The sequence below is a fragment of the Anser brachyrhynchus genome (genome assembly GCF_964034855.1).
Source record: "Anser brachyrhynchus genome assembly, chromosome: 2".
Taxonomy (NCBI): Eukaryota; Metazoa; Chordata; class Aves; order Anseriformes; family Anatidae; genus Anser; species Anser brachyrhynchus.
The window spans coordinates 87132163-87154606 of NC_137695.1; the positions used below are offsets into that span (position 1 = coordinate 87132163).

Here is a 22444-nt window from a genome sequence, read left to right on the forward strand (position 1 = left end):
TGAAGAACTTCTGCACAGCAAGTTGGTAAAACCTTCCCCACCCAAGAGAGGAATAAGCACAGGCCACATTGGTGTGTGACTGAATCCCAAGAGCCACACATACTCCAAAGATACACAGCCTCTATCACCTTTCCCATGCTGTTCAAATGACAACACTACTGTCAGAATGAAGCTTCCTATTTTAATTATGGAAAATCTGCCATTGCATTCATCCTCAAAACCAGCACTAGTTATCACATTTACATAGTACCTCCTGGCAAAACAGCAATCACAGCATTCCTTTGTACTTCCCCAAACCTCTCTTAGGCTGGGAAACTGTTTTTATTAGCTCTTTTCAGCTTCTCAATTGTGTCATGAGCTTACTAAGTTGCAATTCTCCTGCTCCTTCTACGCCTCCCAACATCTCACCCCAGAAGACAGACAGTTGTCCATCTGCCTCCCCAGCTCACACAGGATGCACAAAGTGAGAAGTCTAAGGAAGGGCTCATGCCAGGAAGGCTTCGTATACTACTGCCTTGTGGCTCTGCTAGAACACTGCATTTGCATCCTTATCAGACTCACTCCTGAGGATAGTCATGGAGCCAAAACCTAGTTCCAGAGAAGTAGAGAGAACTTGAGGTTTACGGTCACAAGATGGCTCCCAAGAGCTGCATGACAAACAGTGATGATGTGTCATTGTAGCTGTCAAAGTCATCGTTCACTTTCCAGAGAAGCACCACTCAAGGCAGGCCGCACAGACACAGACAGGTGCTGTCAGCACAATTCCTTCACACAGCAAACACAAACCTTTGCCTAAGCTCATTTCATGCCCTTCCTCTTGCAGTGCTGATATGAAGATGCTCGAGAGGGCTTATGATTGCCGGAGATAACAATGAAATATGATCACATTAAGACAGCTAATGTTAGGTTTAGTGAGCACAGAGTGTGGACCAGAGTCACACCAGTTAATAGGTTCCAGGGAGACTCCCTTGTATGGTTTACTTTACTTGTATAAAAAGAGCCGAAAGGGCTGCTGCAGAGGTACCAAACCACAGTTCCCTTCTAGCAATATTCAGTAAGTCTGTACTGTTCACTTTGGCAGTGAACAATATGAAGTCAAACTGGTGCACAGCAACTCAGGAGCAAGCAATCACTTAAAGGCTTAAACCTCAGTGACAATGTAGATTGATTTCTAAGAAAGAAATCCTTGTTCCAAATAATTTGATAAATTAGATAATTTCTATAGGGAGAATTAAGCTGCACTGAATATTGACATGCTCTCCTTCTCCTGACTATATAAAAAAGAAACATACGAATGCTATATGTTGAATGAAACATATGGCTTAGGCTAGCGCAGGGAAACAAACAAACACAAAAAGTTTGCCTATACTTTTCTGTAGTGTTTCTACTGAGATGAAGTATGTTGATTAGCATATGACTAATTCTCTAATTCTTTTGGTAGAAAAAAAAAGTGTAGAAATTATATACCTTATTACCATACAGGATGTCTGTGATCATGAATTCTAAAGCTGGAACAGAATAGAAAAGAGACCTTTTTTAATCATGTCTTGGTATTAATACAAAGGTACCAGAAGGAGCAGATGAAACAAACCATTTAATTTAATACACACTTGTCAAGCAAGAAGCAGTATGATGACATGACTCCAGCCTCTCAGAGGAAAGATTTTTTTTTGTTGTTCAATGAAAAATGATATCCCAGTAAAATGCCCAACATAAAAATAGAAATGAAGTTAAGAAATACAAAGCTCTTTGACTAGTCTCATCTATTCTCCCTGCGCTAATAAATTATTATGTTTGATGTTATGGGAGTATAAAGAGGAGAAAGCAATATACCACCATAGCTTGACAAAACTAGCAAGATGCTTCCTTTTAATGTCAACATACAATGACTATTTTCATAGTATTGTTACAGGTGTCAGCTCCCTATAAATACCTCTGTCCCATTATAGGTAAGCAACACTCAGGAGACAGAAAACACTTGAATGAAAACCTATCCCTTGCTAAACAAACAACCAGTGGTGTGCCAAAAAATGTCTTGTAGCAGATTCTGGATGACATGCATATCACAGTCCATTTGGATCTGCCAGATTTACAGGACAACGTACTTTGTGTATCAATCCAATGTACTCTGTGTATCTATCTTTATTTCATGAGCACATTAGGTAAAAATAAAACAAGGTCTCAATCACCTTTCAACACACAAATCAAACTTAGTAATATCCTAATTGGCAATTTTTTAAATTCACAAATTCCTTAAATCACAAATGCGCTAACTCATAAATTCACCTTCTTGTGCACTTCTGAGTAAAATAGTTATGTGGTTGACGTTTGCAGGCATGGGAGTGGGCTGCCCAAGGTATAACCCAGTCTTAGTCCAAATCAGAGAAATTTCAAACTGCATACTGCCCACTGAGGCATACAAGCCATCATCTCAATGGTTAATTGGCTTGCAGACTCCCATAATGATTCCTAATGTTCAATTCCCAACAGGCATCACCATCCCTTGATGGGTTATCTAATATTTTCATGAGTACACTTGTCCAAGAGGACAAACTTAACAGACCCTTCAGTAGTGTCATGACCATTTGGGCAATGGTGGTGGTGTGTTTATGTCTCCTTTATAATGCATTAGCTTCTTCACCCAAGTCCAGGTTGCAGATACAGACTACTAATATTTAAGCAAAAGGTAAGACTGGTGTGGGCAAGTAGGGTAAGTGGAAAGTCCACTGAACTCCATGCCTGAGACAACATTCCTGTAGTATTTTATTTTTAAACTGTGACCCGTTAGCTGATTATATCTCTTGTGGCATTGGGTGTATAGCAAACCATAGGTTTAATCCTGCTTCAGTTGGCAATCTGGATGCAGTGTGTGCACATAAACATTACCGAAACTGCTCACTACTTTATCTACAGTTGTAATTAATTTCCACCACTTGGAGGTGCATGTCATGCATCTGATACAGTCTACTTGCCACACACCCCAAAGGACATTTCCTTTTCTAAGATTTGGACAAGATAATCTTTAGTTTCCTTATCAAATCCATAGGTTGCCACTATATAGAATCACGTAAAAGAACCAAAAAATCGGTTAAGTTGCAAAAGACCTTAGAGATCATGAAGTCTGCTACTGTATGATCTGCTTGTCACTTAGTAAGTGGCCAACCTCATCCTGTGATGTGCAAGTCGTATGCTCCAGTGTGTCCAAACCATTCATTCAGCCATTTACTGAACCATTCAGTACTCAAGGCAGAAGAAAATCCTGCCCCATTTATACTAGCTAAGTGGTTAGCTGGCCAAGTGGAACAATATTTGTGACCACTTTGCCAGTATAAATGGGGCAGCATTTTCTTCTGCCTTGAGTACTGAACATCTAGGCAAATTCCACCATTTTCTGGTGTGCTGCAACATGCCCCATAGTAATAGGATGACTGTTGATGATATCTTGTATTTGCTCCCAATATTTGCTTCCCCATAATCTCAGTTCTATGCCTGTCAATTGTGTTTTACCCAGTTTCCTCACCACTGTATAGTGCCAGCCCATACAGCACAGGAATCAATGTGTACGGTCTGTATGCCATTTCTGCGAGCTAGTACTATGGCACAGAGATCCGCTAATTGGGCAGAACCTTCTAGTTGCTCTGTTAGTACGAGTTCATTGGTTACAGATACGGTAGCAGCTGTTTCTCACTATTTATCCTGTATTTTGCAAGCACTCCTGTCAGTAAAACATGGACCATCTGGCTGAATTCTCGGCCATAACAGATATGAGAGCAAGGAGACTCCATATATTCAATGGGTATTCCTATGGGCTCCACAACTGCAACAACTTTATTCTCTTTTGTTAAGTCATCTCCAATTTCATGATGACAGGTATACTGTGCACGCCTTTGTACAGTGGCCTTCTGTGCTACACCTAAAGTACTGGTTTACCAGCGAGAATAGGCTTAAGAATAGGTCTTGGCAATGAAATTTTACGCTCCTTCCCTGGGTCAAGGGTTCAGTTGCTACTAGCTCTTTGTAAGCTGCTAACAGCACCTTTTCAAAAGTGGAATACTGGTCCTCAGCACTCTGCCTTATACGCGACATATATGTCACAACAGTGACCTCCTGTGGTAATTTTACTACTTCTGGTTCTTTAGACAACAGAATGAGCAGTGGTAGGACTGACTAAGTTTCAAACTTGTGGTGAGTAAAAGTATACCGCTGTGACTGCCAGGCAGAAGCAAATCTCTCCCTATCCACATCCGACACTGGGATCATTAAAAAAACCACACATCTACAGTTACTGTCCATAGAAAGGCATGTGAATTATGGGAATCGACTACTGGTTACACTTGAAGCAGTTTGGTGTCAGCATTCAGGGCATTATAATCCACTGTTCGTTGCCACTTGCCATTTGGTTTATGTAATGGCCATTCAGGAGAATTTTAGGGGGAATGGGACTTGGCCATGATTCCGTGTTCCTTCAGCTTTTCAAATGCAGTAACAGGACAGATGGCATCAGAAGGTGACTTATACCATGGAATATTAACTACCTTGATAGGTGATAAGGGGGCAGCTGTTTGTAACAAGCTAATAGGGGTGTGTTGACGCAACGCACGCTGTGGGTCAAACGGGATGGTGTCCCTATTTCCCATTTTCCCCACAAGTGCACCCATGACTGGTCCTTCGATATATCCATACATGAGATATGAATAAGGTTGGGTGGACTCTACATCTGTTAGACATCGTTAATTTAGCCTTGGCCAGTGGATGAGTTGTGACTTGCCCATTGATGCCTACAACTGAAACTAGTTGCTTGCTAAGTGGAAGCTGTCCTTTTTAAGTGTCCTTAATTACCATTAACATCTGGGCTTCTGTATTGACATGGAATGTTGCAAAATAGCGATCATTAACTGCAACCATCATCTCAGGACTTGGATCCCTAACAGTTGGAGTAGCCACCATGAATACTTTCATTGGATCAAGTCCCTACCCTCATTTCCCATGTATTCAGGTCTGAGGTTCAGTGCTGATAGCTTTGGATATCTCTCCGAGCTCACATCCATAACATTCTCCAGCTTTCTAGGAATTATTTTATCGAGTCATACACCATCACTCCTATCCCCTGGTATGGATCCCAGAAGTCTATCATGAGGAGTTAATGAGGGAAACCTGGCCAATTGCCATAAATGGGAATCAGCAGCCCGTTTAACTGACTTGGAGGGATCCCTTGATCTGAACACATTTTTCTTAACCTCTTAAGCTCAGTAGAGACTGACCGTGCTACCCATTTTCACCATCTTGCTATTCCATTTTTGCAGTGACAAGCTAGCTCTTTTGCATTGCATTTACTTTAGCTGAGGTTCTCCTAGTTTTTGTGATGTATAGTGTATATCTGCTAACATACAATGGAGGATTCCAGTTTAAACCTGCCTTAACAGTTGAAACTGAGTCCAATGTTTATTCTGCTCCCTTTTACTATATGGCAGACATGTCCTTGGCCAGAAACCACATCCCAGGGAATTGGCTCTGTGGAAGGTGGTTGTTTGGTACTTGGGGCAATGTGTGCTGGTCCTTCTAGCTCAGTTAAAATGTGGGTTTTCAGGAAGACAGTTTGCAGGTTGGTTGCCAAGGTTCACTGCCATATGCTTTATAGTCAGAAGGATGTAAACTATATCCTCATCACAAAATGCAAGTCCGTAAAGTACTTAAAATATTTGGTCCTGCAGTATCCAACAATATTACTGAACTTAATTCTAATGATCAAGCTTCAGTCAGGGTAAGGTGGAGCTGGTTGGCTCTGCCAGTACAGATTTTGTTAAACAGGCTAAGTGGGTTTGCCCAGGTTAGCTTGATATCTCCCTCCAGGTCTCTTAATTCCAAGACAGGAAAACCTCTGTAGCCCTTCTAGCACTACAAGCCTGGGGCAGAGTGGCTCGAAAGCTGTGCACAGGAAAAGGATCTAGGGGTGCTGGTTGATGCTTGCCTGAACATGATCCAACAGTGTGCCCAGGTGGCCAAGAAGGCCAACGGCATCCTGGCTTGTATCAGGAATAGCGTAGCCAGCAGGACCAGGGCGGTGATCATCCCCCTGTACTCAGCTCAGGTGAGGCCGCACCTCAAGTACTGTGTTCAGTTTTGGGCCCCTCGCTACAAGAAGGACATTGAGGCCTTGGAGCGTGTCCAGAGAAGGGCTATGAAGCTGGCGAAGGCCCTGTGAAAGAAGTCCTATGAGGAGCAGCTGAGGGAACTGGGGTTGTTTAATCTGGAGAAGAGGAGGCTCATGGGAGACCTTATTGCTCTCTACAGCTACCTGAATGAAAGGTGTGGGGAGCTGGGGATTGGACTTCTTGCAGGTAACCAGTGATAGGACTAGAGGGAATGGCCTCAAGTTGTGCCAGGGGTAGTTCAGGTTGGAAATCAGGAGACATTTCTTCTCAGAAAGAGCCGTCAGGCATTGGAATGGGTTGCCCAGGGAAGTGGTGAAGTCATTGTCCCTTGGGGTGTTCAAGGAAAGGTTGGACGTGGTGCTTAGAGACATGGTTTAGTGGGTGATAGTGGTGGTAGGGTGATGGTTGGACCAGATATCTTGGAGATCTTTTCCAGTCTTAATGATTCTATGATTCTATGATTCTGTGATTCCAGCAACCTTCTCTTGTGCCCTTCAGCATTTGTAATTAACAAGGACTAAAGTTTTGTTACCAAATAAGCTAATTTTAAGTAGCTTTGTTTGCATTTGTTTGTCTACGTTTTACTTCTTAAGCATTCCTTCAATTTTTCTAGTCCTTCTTTTTCTTTTTCAGTTGGACAAATTCCCCTTCAAATGATTGATCTGATCTGTCATTGCACTTAGAGAACTGCCTAATAGCCAGCACGTCTGAAGTCACAGCTTTCAGATATTTGCCAGTAGGTAAGGGACTTGAACTATTTCTTAAAGGGTATTTTTTTCTCTAGGTTAAAAAGAGTGACACCTTTGGGCAGCTGTGCTAGCCCTGCAGTAACAGCCAATGTGCTCCTGGTATGCTGGAAAATCCCCTGGTCGTGGTGAATTCAGGCAGCCAGTGCTGATCTCACCTCCCTAATCGCCATCTACCCTAAGCACCCCAGGGAGACCGGAAGCAGAACTGGCCTCTACCAGCACTTTTTCAATTGCCTTGCAGTTTGGCCTGGTAAACAAGCACATGCCCGACGCTGCCCTCGCTGCTCGGCCCTGTGGCAACGGGGCAGCTCCGGGGCCGGGCTGTGCCTCCAACGGCCACTGCCGCCATGTTGTGGCCATCATGCGGCCGCGCTCCTCCCTTGCCCCTCTCCATAACCTCTACTTCCAGGTTGTTTGGAAGTGAGGCATTTCATAGCTGGCACCCTGGGGTGTGACAGTGTGAGGTTTTTAAAGAGGGTTAGGATCTCAAGGTAAAAGCCACAGGCTTCCTGAATACTTTGTGTGGCCCCTCTTAAACACAGTGAAACTTGCTCAATTGCCATGCTTGGCCTACAGTACATTTTGACAGGCTTTAAGGAAATATGCTTGTTTTCAGGGGCTTTTAATAGTTCTTTTCAAAGGCTCTTTCTAATATATATTTTTTTACACATTTGCAGTTGTGCAATCATGCCAGTCCCATCCAAGAGCATCAGCGTGACATACTTTTGTAAAATGCTTCAGAGATGCAGCTATCTTTGTGTTTGCAGTTAGATAGACTGTAAAATTGTTGCTGACTCTTGCGAGTACTTCTTGTTCCCAGAGTATTTTTTAAATTGCTTTTCATAAAAATGCATAAACACAAATTGTTGAAGGCAGTGGATATGCAGCAGATTTATTGAACCACCATCATCAGTTCACCAATTAGTAAGGTGATTTTTTCCTAGTGAGCATCACAGAAGGTCAAAGGCTTATGTCACTGTCACCACATCCTTCAGCAAATGGTAACAGTTTCTGGGATTTTTTCCTTCTAATATCCAGGGATAATCAGCGTAATCGGGGTCTGTGAATGGCACCTGTTGATGGACAGTTTGAACGCATGAGAAGATGTAGGCCTCGTTGCTGCTGCAGTCCTACAGATGCTTTATTCACTGTTAGACCATATGAACAAACCAGAGCACCAAGTGTTGGTTCAAATTGCTTCCTGTCCAGCTTGACAAGACAGGTGTTGGAAGCCATCCAGTGGTAGGACAGAATGGACAAGAAATCAAAGGGCACCTTGTGGCCTGAAAACATACACACTGACAGACTTGGTAATGGGCCAGACCACATTTAAAAAACGCCAATCCTCTTTCTTCTCATTGCAGAACAAGCACTCTGGGTTCATCAATTACATCCTTTTTCTCAGAAAGAGTAGTCAGGCATTGTAATGGCTTGCCCAGGGAAGTGGTGGCATCACCATCCCTGGAGTTGTTTAAAGAAAGGTTGGACCTGGTGCTTGGGGACATGGGTTACTGGGTGACCTTGGCAGTAGGGTGATGGTTGGACCGTGATTCTGTGATTCTGTGACCAGATGATCTTGAAGGTCTTTTCCAACCTTAATGATTCTATGATTCTATAAAGCTGTAAGTGCTGAGCAACTGGGGCCACCCAGACTACACCTGCGTGTATTGAATCAGGCTTCATGGTGAGACAGCACAAGACGATGATCCTGGGGGAGAGGTGTCTGGTTTACCTGGGAGTAAATTACGTTAATGTTCCCCGAGTTGAATCTCTTTTGTCTGTAATAGTAACTGTTAGGAGATCTCCGTGTCTTAATTCATCCTATTTTTTCCCTCTATCCTGTTGGCCACACTGCGGCCTCAAGTCACACATAAACACCGCGTAACTTTTCTGCTCCACTACCACGGGAGGACAGCGAACGCCCGCACTCCCGGCACTGCCTCCAGGAGGCGCGGACGGCCACAAGATGGCGGCGGCGGCCGTTGGAGGCGCGGCCCGGCCCCGGAGCCGCCCCGTTGCCACGGGGACGGGCGTGCCGCTGCGGCCGGGGGCCGGCGGCGGGGCCAGGGCAGGGCCCCAGGCAGGGCAGGGCACAGCCCGCTGCTGTCGCTGCCAAGTACCGCGCTGTGTGACTGCCTCCTTCCCTGCTTTGCCCGGCTGTTGCCTCTGGCTGCGGTAGGAGAGGTGTTGGCACGGCGAGGGGCCCTCGGCCCGTTTCCACCACGGTGCCTTTGTGGTTCCTGCAGCCTGCTGCCCTTGTAGCTGGAAGCAAACGTGGCTCAGGCCTGAGCTTCCTAGGTCTAGGCAGCAGGCGGTGCGTTTTGTTTTATAGTAATACAGGTCTGATATAAGGAGCTTGCCCCTGTGTGTCAGGAGAGGTTTCTGGTGCTCTGTGGGATGATCTCAGGGGGGAACATGGTGCTGAGCATTTGCCTTTTTCCGGGTGTGCTGCAAGAGCCCCGTGGTCAGGCTGTCTTCACAGGCTAGTTCCCACCTAGCTTACCTTCCTTAGTGCTTGCCGAGCTCTAAGCCTGGCTGCTGGTCCCACCTCCTAACAGCGGACTTGTTGCACTCTGAGTTAGAACATCCATTTGGTTTGCAGAGATCCGCTAGATGTTGTCAGGTGGAAAAAAAAATCAGCCGCAGACACTATGTACCATGGGCGAATCCCAGTAGAGTTCAGTCTGTTAGAAGAGAGGAGATTCTCAATCAGTTGCGGGCATTTTCCCTTGTAAATAAGCTGTGTAAGGGGCTTATTTCTTTGAAAATGCTCTTTCATTTTAAGCTATCAAAGCAGAGATCCAAATGACTGGCAATCCAGCAAACTAAAATGAATGAGAGTATTTGGGATAATGAGGTAGAGCGGTTTCAGATGGACCAATTAGTGTAGTGAAATAAAACAGTCTAATGGCTCTTTGCCCTTGATACCAACAAAAGTAAGTTCTTTAGGGCATTTTATTTAGAGGTGAGTTTCAGCATATTTGTGTTTGCCTAGTAGCTCCTGGAGAGGATGCCTGCCTTAAGATAGTTTACTTACACCTAGGTAACTGCATTCGCTGCATTTGGAGTCATCGCAGTAAGTCTGTATGCCTTTCATAGCATAATTCTGTAGATTGTCTTTTTCTTCCCTGTCTGCCACTTCATTTTCTCTTTAAGGAAATTTCCCTTCCTTGTAGAGTTTTTTGATGTTTCTGTTTGTTTGCTTGCTTGTTTGTTTTTACATGCAGAAAGTTGAGAAAGGAGTATTTCTAGAGAGGGCTTAACTTACCTTATTTTATTAAGGAGGGGATGATTTGGGGATCAGGTTGGATTATTTTACAAATAAAGACCTAGAAATGGACAAATTAGAATGCTGCCTTTGCTTTTGGTGGTAGATGTGAAGGAAAGGAAACAAAAGGCTTAACTGCTACTAGCTGTCTGTTGTGATTCTCCCTGCTCTTGGTGTCCTTGACCTGGTCTGCTGCCTGAATATGTGTGTTGCCCTGTACTAAAACATTTCATATGAAAACCTGAATGCTATTTCAAAACTTAAACCAAGGCCTTCTTTGTTGACTATGATCCTCCAGCATTTGCCCTTGCTATGTGCCCTGGAATAAAGAATCCTTGTCTTCTACCTTCATGCTGAAATGCAGCATGTTGCTCAAATTTCAGGTTGACTAGATGTTAGTTGCCTGAAAAAGGGATGCTAACAGTTACATTTTATGATAAAATTTTCTTTTCCATTACTGCAGAATGTTATTACCAGATGCTCATGAAGCGACCAGAGAAACCAATGAACTCAGATATCCCACTTCCTCCAACATCCCAGATTCCAGGTCTTGCAAAAGCTCCCAATGAAGGGACATCTGGGTGCCGCAGGAAATGGATTAAAGACACCGATTCAGCTTATGTAAGGCTGGCAAAGCAAAGAGGCCGACCTGGTGTGTGACTTTTTTGGCTGTTTGTTCTAGTATTATTTTCTTTGGTTTTCTTTGAGTTTGGTGGTAGAAAAACCTTGTAGACATTTCAGAAGAATCCTCTGAAATTCTGAAATTAAACTAGGGGAAAAAGTTTGAAACTGTGACATAAGAGGTCAGCTTGTAATGATACCCTTGCTGTGTATTGAATTAACTACCTGTTATCAAAATAGGTAGTTTTGCTTTATGTCTGACCTACTTGGATGATGCTGGCAGTTTAGCTGCATTTGAGGTAGGTCTTTACAGTTTATGCTAGGGCTGTTTAAGTAACAGTCTGGTAAAAACAATCTTGTCACAAAGAATTGTTATCAGAAAGCTTGGTAGATGTCTGTGAAGTGTTTTTTTCTAATGGCATCCAGTTTGTTAGGGTTCTGTGTATATTCTGTTCTTGTACCAGGACACTCCATGTTTTTGTTGTTTCCTTTATTGAGAAAGAGAAGCTGAGAGACTTAACAGATGGCAGGCGTGCTACACTTAGAGCAGGATGACAAATACAGGAATATGAATTAACAGACACCAGCAGAAATGTGTCAAAACTTTTAGAAGATAAATAGGGTACAAATGAAACATGGTGCTGCAAGGTTCTGATTGCCTGTTTAACCAAGGAAGACAGATGTTACTTAGTGAATACTAAAAGGTATCTTTTCTTGGTAAAACAGCAGCCTGAAAAGATGATGCTTTTATAACTAGAATAAGAGTCAGAAAAGTAGCAGCTTTTCTCTTTTCATCCTAAGACTTGTTGAAGCACTACGCTCCTGTTACAAGCAAGTCATCTCCAGTAGCATATGCTGCGCCTGACTGGTACTCACACTGCTCCAATCCTCCAGCAACCCATGAGCCACGGTAGGTCTGCCGAGATCTTGAATAACTTCCTGGGTTCTCTCTTTACCTGTTAGTGTTTCAGAATAATTTTGTCATAAAATGAAAAATACATATCCCTGGTACAAACAAGTGTTAAATCTCTGTCTGCAGGAACTATGTTTCCACTCTACCAGATTTTATGATTCACAAAGAGTTCAGTGCTGATGACCATCATAGTAATAATTACGAGACCAGAAGAGGGCCTTTTGATTTCGATACGAAAAGCGTTTGGCAGCGGGATGCTGCAGACAAAGAAAATGCAGAGAAAAAAAAGGTATGATGGAGATGGCTTTTTTTGCATAGCTCGTCCAGATGCTTCTGACTGAATTTGTTGGTTCTTATGAAGGGAAGTTGCAGTCTAGTAAAATTATGTTTAAGTGTTGCAGGTGTGGCATATGAACCAGATATGCAATTTCCAATTGCACCTGCACATATTTAAGTGTGAATGAAAACCGGGAGTTAGTTTCTGTCTTCTTATGCTTTGTTTCCCCTGAAATTCACTTCTGTTGAATTGAATTCTTGTTCAGTGGTCTTGGGGGAGGAAGGAATGAGGAGGAGGGGGAGGGAACAGAAGGCTGTTCAGAAAAAGGGTTTGTTTTAAAGTTCAAGAGAGAGTCCTGAAAGAGACCACGCTAGCTGCCTATGAACAGAAGATTCATCCACCACAAAATGAGCGTAGGGCAAACTATGCTTAGAGCGAACTTTTCTGTGATGATCTTAGGTTTACAGGATAAAACCCCATCTCCCATCCTCCATCTTTCATCCTCCTCTCCTGCTCATTTAGATATTTAGGGCTTACATTTTTATAATAGACTCTGTAGTCCTGGGTGCCTCAGTTACCATATTGCTTTGAATATACATGGAAAGACTTTTGATGTACTTGAAAACTAGTACCTCCCTTCCACTTGACTACAAGTGCAGGAGTTGGACATTTTAAGTAAAAAGTCCTTAACCTTTGCTGAAGAGAGTAACAAGTGCAAATTCAGAATGATGGCTTGTATAAATAGGGATATGTTGTCTTTCTGAACAGGCTTGGGAATGTCGTCTTAGTCTGCAGAAGTAGTCATGCGCATGATGTATGCTTCAGGTATAACTTGCTGATGCCTTTAGGTGAAACTTTTTTTTCAGTCAGTCTCAGGGCACTGAAACCTGAAACTCAAACTGCCATGGGAGCCTCTTAGAGGATCAAAACGTGAGGAAGATTAAGTGCTCTCTTACTTAAGGACCCATTGTCTTTACTGCTCTGAGACAAATTTGATTTTGGTAACGGTATGTGTAGTTCAAGTCCATGTGGGGACTGGTGGAAGGTCTTTTTCTGCTAGGTGTGGAATTTGATCAAGACCCAGTTTCATTCAGTCTTGTACATGAAAGTTCTCTTAATTTTTTTATTTATCACGGAGTACAAAGTGAATAAATGGTACTTATTCAGCTCGAATTCCAAATCTGCAGAGTCCCTAATATGTAATCTATATTACTGTTTTGGAAGCTGAATTTTGTCCAAGGTACTAAATCCCAAACCTTACTCTTTTATAACTAGGCGCCTCAGATTACAGATTCTGTGGATCATGCCTTAGCTTTCTCACCCCCTTCACACCACCAGCTCTGAAATGGTTGTCCTATTGCAGAGTACCTTTTTTGTACCCTCACAAGAAGTGTCTAATGTACCTTGAAACATCACATGGTGCTTCTTTTGCATCTACTTCTACTTCCTTGCTTTTATAAGAGGTTTCTATCCCGTGGTTTGTTCAGAGTACTTTCCTGAAGATTCTTCCAGTGAGACAATACAACTAGCCCTACCAAACCATCTTCGTTTTTAGTTTTCTCACTGTACATTTTGTATAATGAAGGTTACAGATTCCAAAACCACCACAGAAAAAAAATCTAAGCAATACTCAATTTACTGTTTGACTAAATGATGACAGTGCAGTAGCAAACTACCTCAAGTATTTAGGTGATGTTGAATGTCTGGACAACATTATTCAGTCCAGTCTGATTCGGCAGCCCTTAAGAAGAAAGATGTATGATGCAATTATGGAGGGAAATCCCAAAGGGAGTCTTTATGGACAACTACAAAAACATTTTAACCTCTAAGGGTTCCTGCTCTACTCAGTTTGGAAAACATTGTTCCCGAGTGGGCCCTTGCTCTGGAGCTTTAAACATTTATGCCACGTTCCTCTGAAGTGTTAGCATCTCCATTGCTCCTCATGTTATGGTTGTCACTGCATGGAAGAGGACTGGAGATCAAGCAACGTGGTACCCCTTGCCTCAGGATGGATCCCATGATTCCTCCCTAATACCTTAATCACAGGGATAATTCTCATTCTAGGAATTTAGCAGAGCAGCAGAGAACTGTTTGTGCATGAAGGATTTAGCTTCTGTACTCATGGCAAAGTGATGGGTTACTAGAGCAGGTGGAAGCATCCTTTTGCCTTTGTACCATGTGGACTAACCTGAGTTCAAAATGCTATGAACCAAAAGAGAGAAGCTTGTGTATGAGTGAGAAATCAGTTGGAGGTGGCATCAGAATTAGTATCTTACTGCAAAACCATGAAGATTAATACGTTGATTAATATGAGATTAACGAACTCAATGTCTTGAGTTCTGCTAGGCATACATAGGCGTACATCCCTTATCTGTCAGTAAGAGTAAGCAACACCAGCAGGGTTTTCTGTTGTGCTTTTTTCTTATGGCAGTTTTACTAGAGGTGTGCTGAGTGAGCCTTTGGTTTCTGTAGTAAACGCTTCTTAGCTAAACACTTAAGCCTATGTATTCCTGCAAAGAGTAGTTCATATCTTGCACATGGTTGATATGCAGGTATGAACGGTTGTGGAAAACGAGAGGCTTTTCTCCATGCCCAGGCTTGATTTGTTCATCTCTGAACATTGGCATTTTTTCCTTCCAAAGACTGGAGAATGCAATCAAGAGATCTGGCTATGCATTTCATATCTGTAATGGTAAAGTGCCACAATTGTACTAAATTGTACACCTTGAGGGCAAAATTTCCTTTTGTGCTTCTGGTCCATACTGTCTAGGTCTCATTTTTCCGCTGTGTTGATTGCAGTTCTCTGCTGCTCCTAATGAAGGACAGGTCTGAAGAGCTATGGTATGGTGTTCCTTTCTGTAATGTCAGCCTTGGTGAAAAATACAGATTTTTGTATCAAATAATTACGGTCACATTGGAGTTCTATGTCTTGAGTGAAGATACTCTTTTTCCAGGATTCTGCCTTATACACATACAGGACTCTGTGTGTATACATGCATATGTATATATGTACATGCTATAGTAAAAGGATTACTCATCTGAGGTCAGGATTTAACCTCAAATATGTGTTTGGAGTGTAATGTGGAATTTTGCCCTTGATCTCAGGGGAACCAGGATTTCACCCAGGTGCTTTTAGCTTTCCATATTAGCAGGAAGTATCTGTTGTTCTTCACCTACTACCCAGACGTGTGGAAGAGTATTGAGGTCAGGGTTTTCACTGAGGAAAACCACAACCAAATATGTTTAGCTTCTCATGGTATGACTATAATTACATCATGAATTGTTGGGTATAAATGAAGTAGTTGCTCTACAAATTACAATTAGTGTTTCTTGAATGTGAAATTAATAAATGTGTGTGCATAGCCGCTAAGATGAACACATTGTGCCTGAGCTCATAGCTTTCAGGCATTTACACAAACAGGATAAAGGACTTCAAGCGTTTCTGAAATGATACTTTTTTCGTGGATTGAAAGGAGTTACCCATTTTGGTAGTTGTCCTAGGCATGCCATAACAGTCAAATGCTGTAAATGTAAGTAATCACTCTTAGATTATGTTGGTAACTATATCGTCACAAATGGAGAGAGCACTTCAACCAAGTGGAAAATGTCCTACATAGTTTGTTTTTTCTGGGAAACTTGGTTTGCTTTTTATTTGGGAAACTCAATGGCTGCTGAATAGAGGCTTGTCAGAGTCCTCCATCTGGAACTTCCATGGTGTGTCAGATCTGAAATGGAGCAGTTTAATGCTGAAGAGAAAAAAAACAGTGACTTTTCTTGCACAGTAGAATAGTGTTTTTGAAATGTAAAACAGAAAAGGGCTGCCACAGCAGATGAGCATTCACAGATTTTGAAAGCAGTTGTAGGCAGCTGATTTTTTTTTTTTTAAACCTTCATGTTGGACAACAGACTCCAGTCTTAATCCAGCATCACTGTGTGCTCTTTTCAGTGTCATCTCTTCTTCAATGGGTATTCCAGTTTTTCATCTCCTTAAGCTTCAATAAAACATCAGTCTGTTTAGCTGAAATTCTGGGATTTTTCTTCTGGTGCAGCTCTGGTTCTGAAGTCTGTAGGAACTTCATCACTGACTTCCTGTTTCAGAATAAGTAGAACTGCACTAGGCTTCACTTGTTCCCAGAAAATAAGAAAATTACACTCTCCAAACATTCATGTCTGCTTTTTTTAACTGGCTTCTTCGTGGGTCAGATGTATTCAAACAATAATATACTTTGCCCTTTCTAAACAAAATCTGCATAGGGTCCTGGGAAAGTCTGTGGTGTGTTTACATCTGTTTTGGAATCTTTTCATCATGAATGTTTTCATGCGAGTTGTTTTGTAGTGTCCACAGTCCAATTGCAATTGCTGGTGATGCATCTAATTTTTGCACTCTGTTCATAATTTTTGTTCTTTTAGGTTAAATGTATGGCGGTAGGTATGTCTACATAGGTGAAAAGTATCTTTATCTTTAATGTACTTTTAAATTTACAGAGCAATGTATTTCACTTCCAGTTATCCTATCTTAATTTATTTTGCAAGCAGCCTCTTATTCTATGGGGCACTTATCTGTATTGCAAGTTTAAAAAAATTAGGTGGTCAAGTAATATGTAGGTTCTAATTAAGGGAATATATTAGAACAACACAAAAACTTTCTTGATAGGCTTTGAAAATTGTACATACCATCTTGAGGATTCCTGCCCACTCTTTCTTTTTATGCAATGAAGGAAGTTGTACATAGTCTTTGAAGACTTTTTGTTGCTGTTTTTTGCTTTTTTTCTTTAAGTAGCTCTTAGTGAAAAATATTGGAATTGTTGGGGATATTTAATTGGGTGCTTTTATTTGAGAGGGAAGTATATCGACCCCTCATCAGCTGTTAGTTTTGAAAGCTGTTAAAATAAACAGCTTTGATGTGTGTTGCTAATGTTTTTCCACTAATTTTTGGGTTCTCTGACTTCGAGGCCTAGAGTTTGTGATGTCACTTCACCATCTTTCTAGGTGTCTTCTTATCTTTACATAATGAATAAAGAATAAAAATAAAATATACATTCCTCCTATAGGCTTTTCTCAGTACACCTGTATTTGTTGGAATTTCAAGCCTCAAATTCATATACCACCATTGCTTTCTCATCTCATTGTATAAGATGTCCTATGTTTTGTTTTTTTATTTAAAAAAAAAAAGTACTAATTAGGCTGGACATTAGTTTCTGGACCCACTGGCTTCATTAAGACTGGGATGTTATCATACACTGCACACAGGGAAATAGGCCAAGATGAGAGGTTGCAATTGGGAAGTTTGAATTTGAAGCCTAACTTTTGGTAGAAGTGTACTGTGAGGGAAAAGCTCACAGATGAGCATGTTTCTCATTACTGACATAATGAACAAACAGCTGATCTTATGTAGTATAACTAAGGTGTTTTTAAATGTTTTTCTATTCCTTTATACTTCTCTGCTCTTAATTTTTGAAATATTATTCCTATGATAGTACAATTTGATGATTTTGGGGGCCTTTCATATAACTATCACTTCTGACACCACGTAGTTATTTTTATAACTGTTTTTAGTAAGTTAAGGTCTGTCTTACACAGGTAAAGCTCCCAGCTATAAACACTACGTGTCCAAGCAGAACACCAAATATTTCTACGAACAAGGAATTCAGTGGGAAAAATAGGCTTTCCTTCCCACCTATGTAAGTAACATGTTTATGAAATTCATTAAACTCCTAAACCTGCAAGCGTCTGTGCATGCAAGTAATATTACTGCTTGGGAGCTTGCAGAGATTAGAGGATTTGTGCATGGCCTTTCTGGATCCTTACTGCTACTAAACTTACTTACTGCCACCATCTATAGTGGTGAAATATTTTAAATAGGAATTTAACTTATATAGTAAAGCTATTTTTTGTTATTTACAGAGCTTCTATTTAGGAAAAGTAGGCATACAATTGAGTGGTAAAATATTGTCGTGTAGTAAGTACTCTTTTACTGCATTCTAAATCATCTGTTGTTAATACCAGTGAACAGATGCAAACTATTAGTGTGCATTGTTAATTCTGTGAGTGTAGATTACAGAGGCACAGGTAGGACTACCATTTTCAGAAATCGCATCAGCTGTAGCCTAGTAGAAGGTCAGGCCCAGCAAACATACTGTTATCAACACCTGGAAGATAACTAGTCTTCTAAGCGAGTGATTACAACACTAATCTGTGTGTGCAGCTGAATTGCTCCAGAGTACTTTGTGTTAAAAATAGATTAGAGATAAATATCAGAAAATAGTCTGTTTTAGAAGTATGTTAATGATGCAAAATATGTGATTGAAATGTCTATGAAATGTATACTTATGATAAAATTTTGGGACAAAACCTGCACAGTGTAGAATGAATGTCATCAGCCTTTTCAGCTTACATGTTCTTGCTTAGATTTTTCCTTCTCACTTACTTTTTCTGGTCACCAGACCAGAATTATGCCAGTATTATACATGTAAAGTTCCAATAACATGAATGGTTTTTGTCATTTAAAACTACGTGTGTATTTACTGAATCAGTTCCAGCTGTGTGCTTTGTTTTTTTCTAAGATGATGACACATAGCATGTATATTTATTGTTGCTTACAAATAAGTTGTTATGTAAGGCTATTACCTGTTCTGTGCAAAATACATTCTTTCCACTTAATCCCAGTTTTGGTTTACTTATGCTATTATTTTCTTTAATATGTTTCGATTTACAGGCCTGCTCAGAGAAAAAGTGAAGCAGTAAACTTTAGCAAATTAATTAGCAATGGTTATGGGACTGACTGGTATCAACAACATACTGCATGGAAAAAAAAGATCCAAGAAACATCAGAAAACAGCGAGCCATCCACAGGTAAAATTATTGCAAGCTGTTTCTTTTAAATCTTTTGTTAGTTGGATTTGAACTATGGGTAGCCTGAATGATTTGATTCTTTCTCTTTAAGTATGCTGAGATTTACTGAATTACCATGCTTGGCTTACAGCACGCTGCAAACAGCTTAGGGAAAGTGCCCTCCTGCTTGTAGTCAGCAAAGGCAGGGGCTTTTGTGGCTTTCTTTTCCATCTTTGCAGTTGTAGAAGTATGTTGTGTTCTGATCCAAGGGCTTCTGTATGACGTATTTTTGTAAAATACTGAGGAGACACAGTTATACTCCTCCTTGAAGCTGAGCAGACTGTAAAATAGTTGCTATTTGTTTTCGAATAGTCCTTGTATCCTACTATTTTTTCTGAGAACTTATGTTATAGTTGTCATCAATACTCATGTATATGAAACAGATCACTTTTTATTAAAAAATAAATAAATATATCCACGTGATTAAAAATCTTGGTTTTGCAACAGTTTTATTGGATTAAAAAGTTATCCAGTGCTTATTTATGTTTTCAGACTTTGCTTTTGTCATGCGCAATGGTAGTAGCTATAAAATACATCTCTTCCAAAACACTTAGAAATAGAGGTTAAAGGGGGAAAATCCCCCTTCTTGTCAAAGATCTTTTGCTTATGCTTTTTACACTGGTTTGATAAACAATGTGAGTGGATCAGTTTTATATAGCAACCTTTTAAAATGCTATTGAACATACGTATTGCAAGCTCCAGAATTTTATTTTCAACTGTATCAGTGAGTGCTTGTCTATATGCTGTGGATTGACATGACTTTCTTGAACTTGATAGATCAATGTGTGGAAAGTTTAGTGGCTAGTAAAATTAATTTCTATGACAAATTAGCACCTCCTGAATTGATTTTATTGGTCTTCCATTAACATTAAAAACAATATATCTACGGTATTTTTTTCTTCATATGTAAATATATGAAGAATATATGAATTTATATATTTTATACAAAAAATTGCACTTTGAATACTGTATTCAGTTTTGGGCTCCTCACTAGAAGAAATATTGAGTTACTGGAATGCATTCAGAGAAGAGCAGCAAAGCTGGTGAAGGGACTAGACACTAGTGTTAATGAGGAGTGGCTGAGGGAACTGAAGTTGGTCAGTGTGGAGAAGAGGCTGCGGGGAGACCTCATCACTCTCTATGTCTACCTGAAAGGTTTCTTTTATCAGATGCAAAGTGATAGGACTTGAGGAAATGGTCTCAAGTTGTGCCAGGGGAATGTTTAGATTGTATATCTGAAAGGATTTATTTATGGAAAGGGTGGTTAGGCATGGGAAGAGGCTGCTCAGGGAGGTGGTTGAGTAACCATCCCTGGAGGTATTTGAGACATGTGGATATGGCACTTAGAGACATGGTTTAGCGGTGGACTTGGTGGTGTTAGGCTGATGGTTGGACTTGATGATCTTGGAGGTCTTTTCCAATGTTTTCCAACCCTAACCCTAATTTATAAAAAAATAAAAAACCCAAACAACGTATTTTAGTTTCAAAAATAATGGAAGTGGGCCTCAAATGGGACATTTGGGTTATAAAGAAAACTGAAGATTTTCAGAATAATCACGATATTGGTTTGGTTATAGCACAGACACAGAGAGAACAAAATGATGGGTATACTGTATAAAGACTGATGAAAAGTCAATATGCTGTGTAGTTTATTATAGAGTTGCTTCATATTCTCAAGAGGCTTTTCTTTCACAAACTGCTAAATAACATGAAACCAGCTTTTATTGCATTGCCCTTATTTGTCATTCTGTTTCTTGTCTCAGTGTAAAAGGAGGGTTCTTAATGTTTTTGAGAGTATGGTTTCATCCAGACATGTTGTTGTACCTTGATTCAGTTTAACTTCATCCTCTTTGTGGTTTCAGGTGTGTGCTGAAGATAGCACTTGGGTACTTTTGTCTGCTTATTTTGAAAGCAATTGACAGCATGAGCACCTTGCAGCTTCCTTTTGAGGTGGAGCTTTGTCTGTTGTCTGCTTCGTAATATAAGTCCAAGACATATCAGACAGGAGATACAGCCCATTGCATATATAAATGTATAACTCGCTTGTGGTGGTTTACAGTTTTGTATCATACTGCAGACTTTCCATGTAGCTTGTCATTCTTAGTTAAAAATTAAAGTACTGGAATTTATATGCATTTTGACGTGAGTGAGAGAAACTAAATGTTAGTTGACCTTTTTATTCTTATGGTTATCACAAGTACTTTCATCTTTTTTTATTGCAGATTCAGAGCCATCACAGTCTGAATCAGCACCTGCAAGCAATGAACTGAAGCCAGAGGTTCAGGGATGTAATAAGTAACTTAAAAGATGATTGGGGAAACTAAGGCATTATACTGCTTATGATAAAGTCCACTATTTACATCTTTGTTGGTTTACTTTTGTCTCGTTAGATTATTTTAATGATTGAACTCATCCCTGATTGAGTAGTTCAGTTGATTTATAACATGAGTGAACTTTATTGTGGTTGATGACAGCAAATTCTAAAGAATAGTTTTGCTCTATATATATACAAAGAAAAAGTCTAGGCGTATGCGCTGACAGCTAAAGTTCTCTCCTATACCAGACTTGTGCTCCCTTGCTGTTGTCACATAGTATTGTCCTGTTGCTGCTAATTTGACTATATACGTGTACAATATCAGTGTGTCCAAACCAACAAGTTTCTTTCTTTAACTACAGTTATACTTGTGACCTATGACTAAAAACGGTGGGGGAGAACTGCGTGGTGTGGGAGAAAATGTAAATAGAAAGAATTGAACTGGTATGGCTACTTGAAGGATTTCTCCTTCAAGAAGTCAAACCTTGATTGGAAAGATGGCTTCTTAGTGCCTAAAGAACATTTAGACCAAATATTCAGATTTCTTAGACAATTATATTGCTATGTGTGCTGTGAAAGAACTAGTTGATCGGTGATAGTGTTCAGCCACGTAATTAAGCTAAGACTTGTTGGCATTTCCTGTTATATTTTACAGAAGGTGGGTTGTTAAGGGAGTAGTGGCATAGACTAAGTTGTGCGTATCTACACATTCAGCCTTTTAAACGAAAAAAAATTTATCCTGAATTTGACTACAAAAATAAATTGTATGCTAAATGTGTTTACTGACACCAGCAAAACACTTTGTACTTTGAAAAAAAATTGTTTTAAAACTCTGAAATACATACGCTGACATTTTAGCACTTGCTCTTTTATCTGCTTGAATTAGAACATATCTTTATATGCTGTGAATAATTAAATACTTTATTATAAAGCCCATTAGAAAGTGGATCCAATTTCAATAGGATATTTTTGCTTATGCTATAAAAAGTGAAGTTTTTAATAAATTGTATTTATTTTCCTTTTCTGAGTGCACTTATTACATTGTACGCCTCTGAGTCCAGGAGCTGAAGATTTTAAAATGTAATACTGAGTATACGTTTCTATGAACAGAATATAGAATACTTCAGTAGGAAGGGATGTTCCAAGATCATCTGGTCCAAGTGCCTGACCTCTTCAGGGCTAACCAAAAGTTAAATCATCCTGTTGAGGGCATTGTCCAAATGTATCTTGAACACTGACAGGCATGGGGCATCAACCAC

The 22444-nt window shown here is 40.4% G+C and overlaps 1 protein-coding gene across 8 annotated transcripts; it reads left to right on the plus strand.

Moving 5' to 3' along the window:
• Positions 1-8866: 8866 nt before the first annotated feature.
• LOC308190466 (uncharacterized protein C7orf57 homolog) lies at positions 8867-22203 on the plus strand. 8 transcript variants are annotated; one of them, XM_080581878.1, is made up of 8 exons: positions 8868-9215; positions 9945-9977; positions 10633-10821; positions 11592-11700; positions 11830-11992; positions 17561-17661; positions 18696-18832; positions 21094-22203. In XM_080581878.1, the coding sequence occupies exons 3-8, from the start codon at positions 10647-10649 to the stop codon at positions 21168-21170; spliced, it is 762 nt and encodes a 253-aa protein (XP_080438004.1). In that variant the 5' UTR covers positions 8868-9215; positions 9945-9977; positions 10633-10646; the 3' UTR covers positions 21171-22203. The 8 variants fall into 8 exon arrangements, with proteins under 8 accessions (XP_080438008.1, XP_080438004.1, XP_080438007.1 ...); XM_080581881.1 differs by having other exon boundaries at positions 8868-9076; XM_080581875.1 differs by having other exon boundaries at positions 8882-9215; positions 9900-9977.
• The last annotated feature ends 241 nt before the right edge of the window (positions 22204-22444 follow it).

Excerpts from the sequence above, each read along its gene's own strand:
- LOC308190466 (XM_080581882.1), top strand. The coding sequence starts at position 10,647 with ATGCTCATGAAGCGACCAGAGAAACCAATGAACTCAGATATCCCACTT. Across the intron at positions 10,822-11,591 it reads AAAGCAAAGAGGCCGACCTG|ACTTGTTGAAGCACTACGCT; the intron begins GTGTGTGACTTT and ends TTTCATCCTAAG. Across the intron at positions 17,662-18,695 it reads AGGCTTTCCTTCCCACCTAT|GCCTGCTCAGAGAAAAAGTG; the intron begins GTAAGTAACATG and ends TTCGATTTACAG.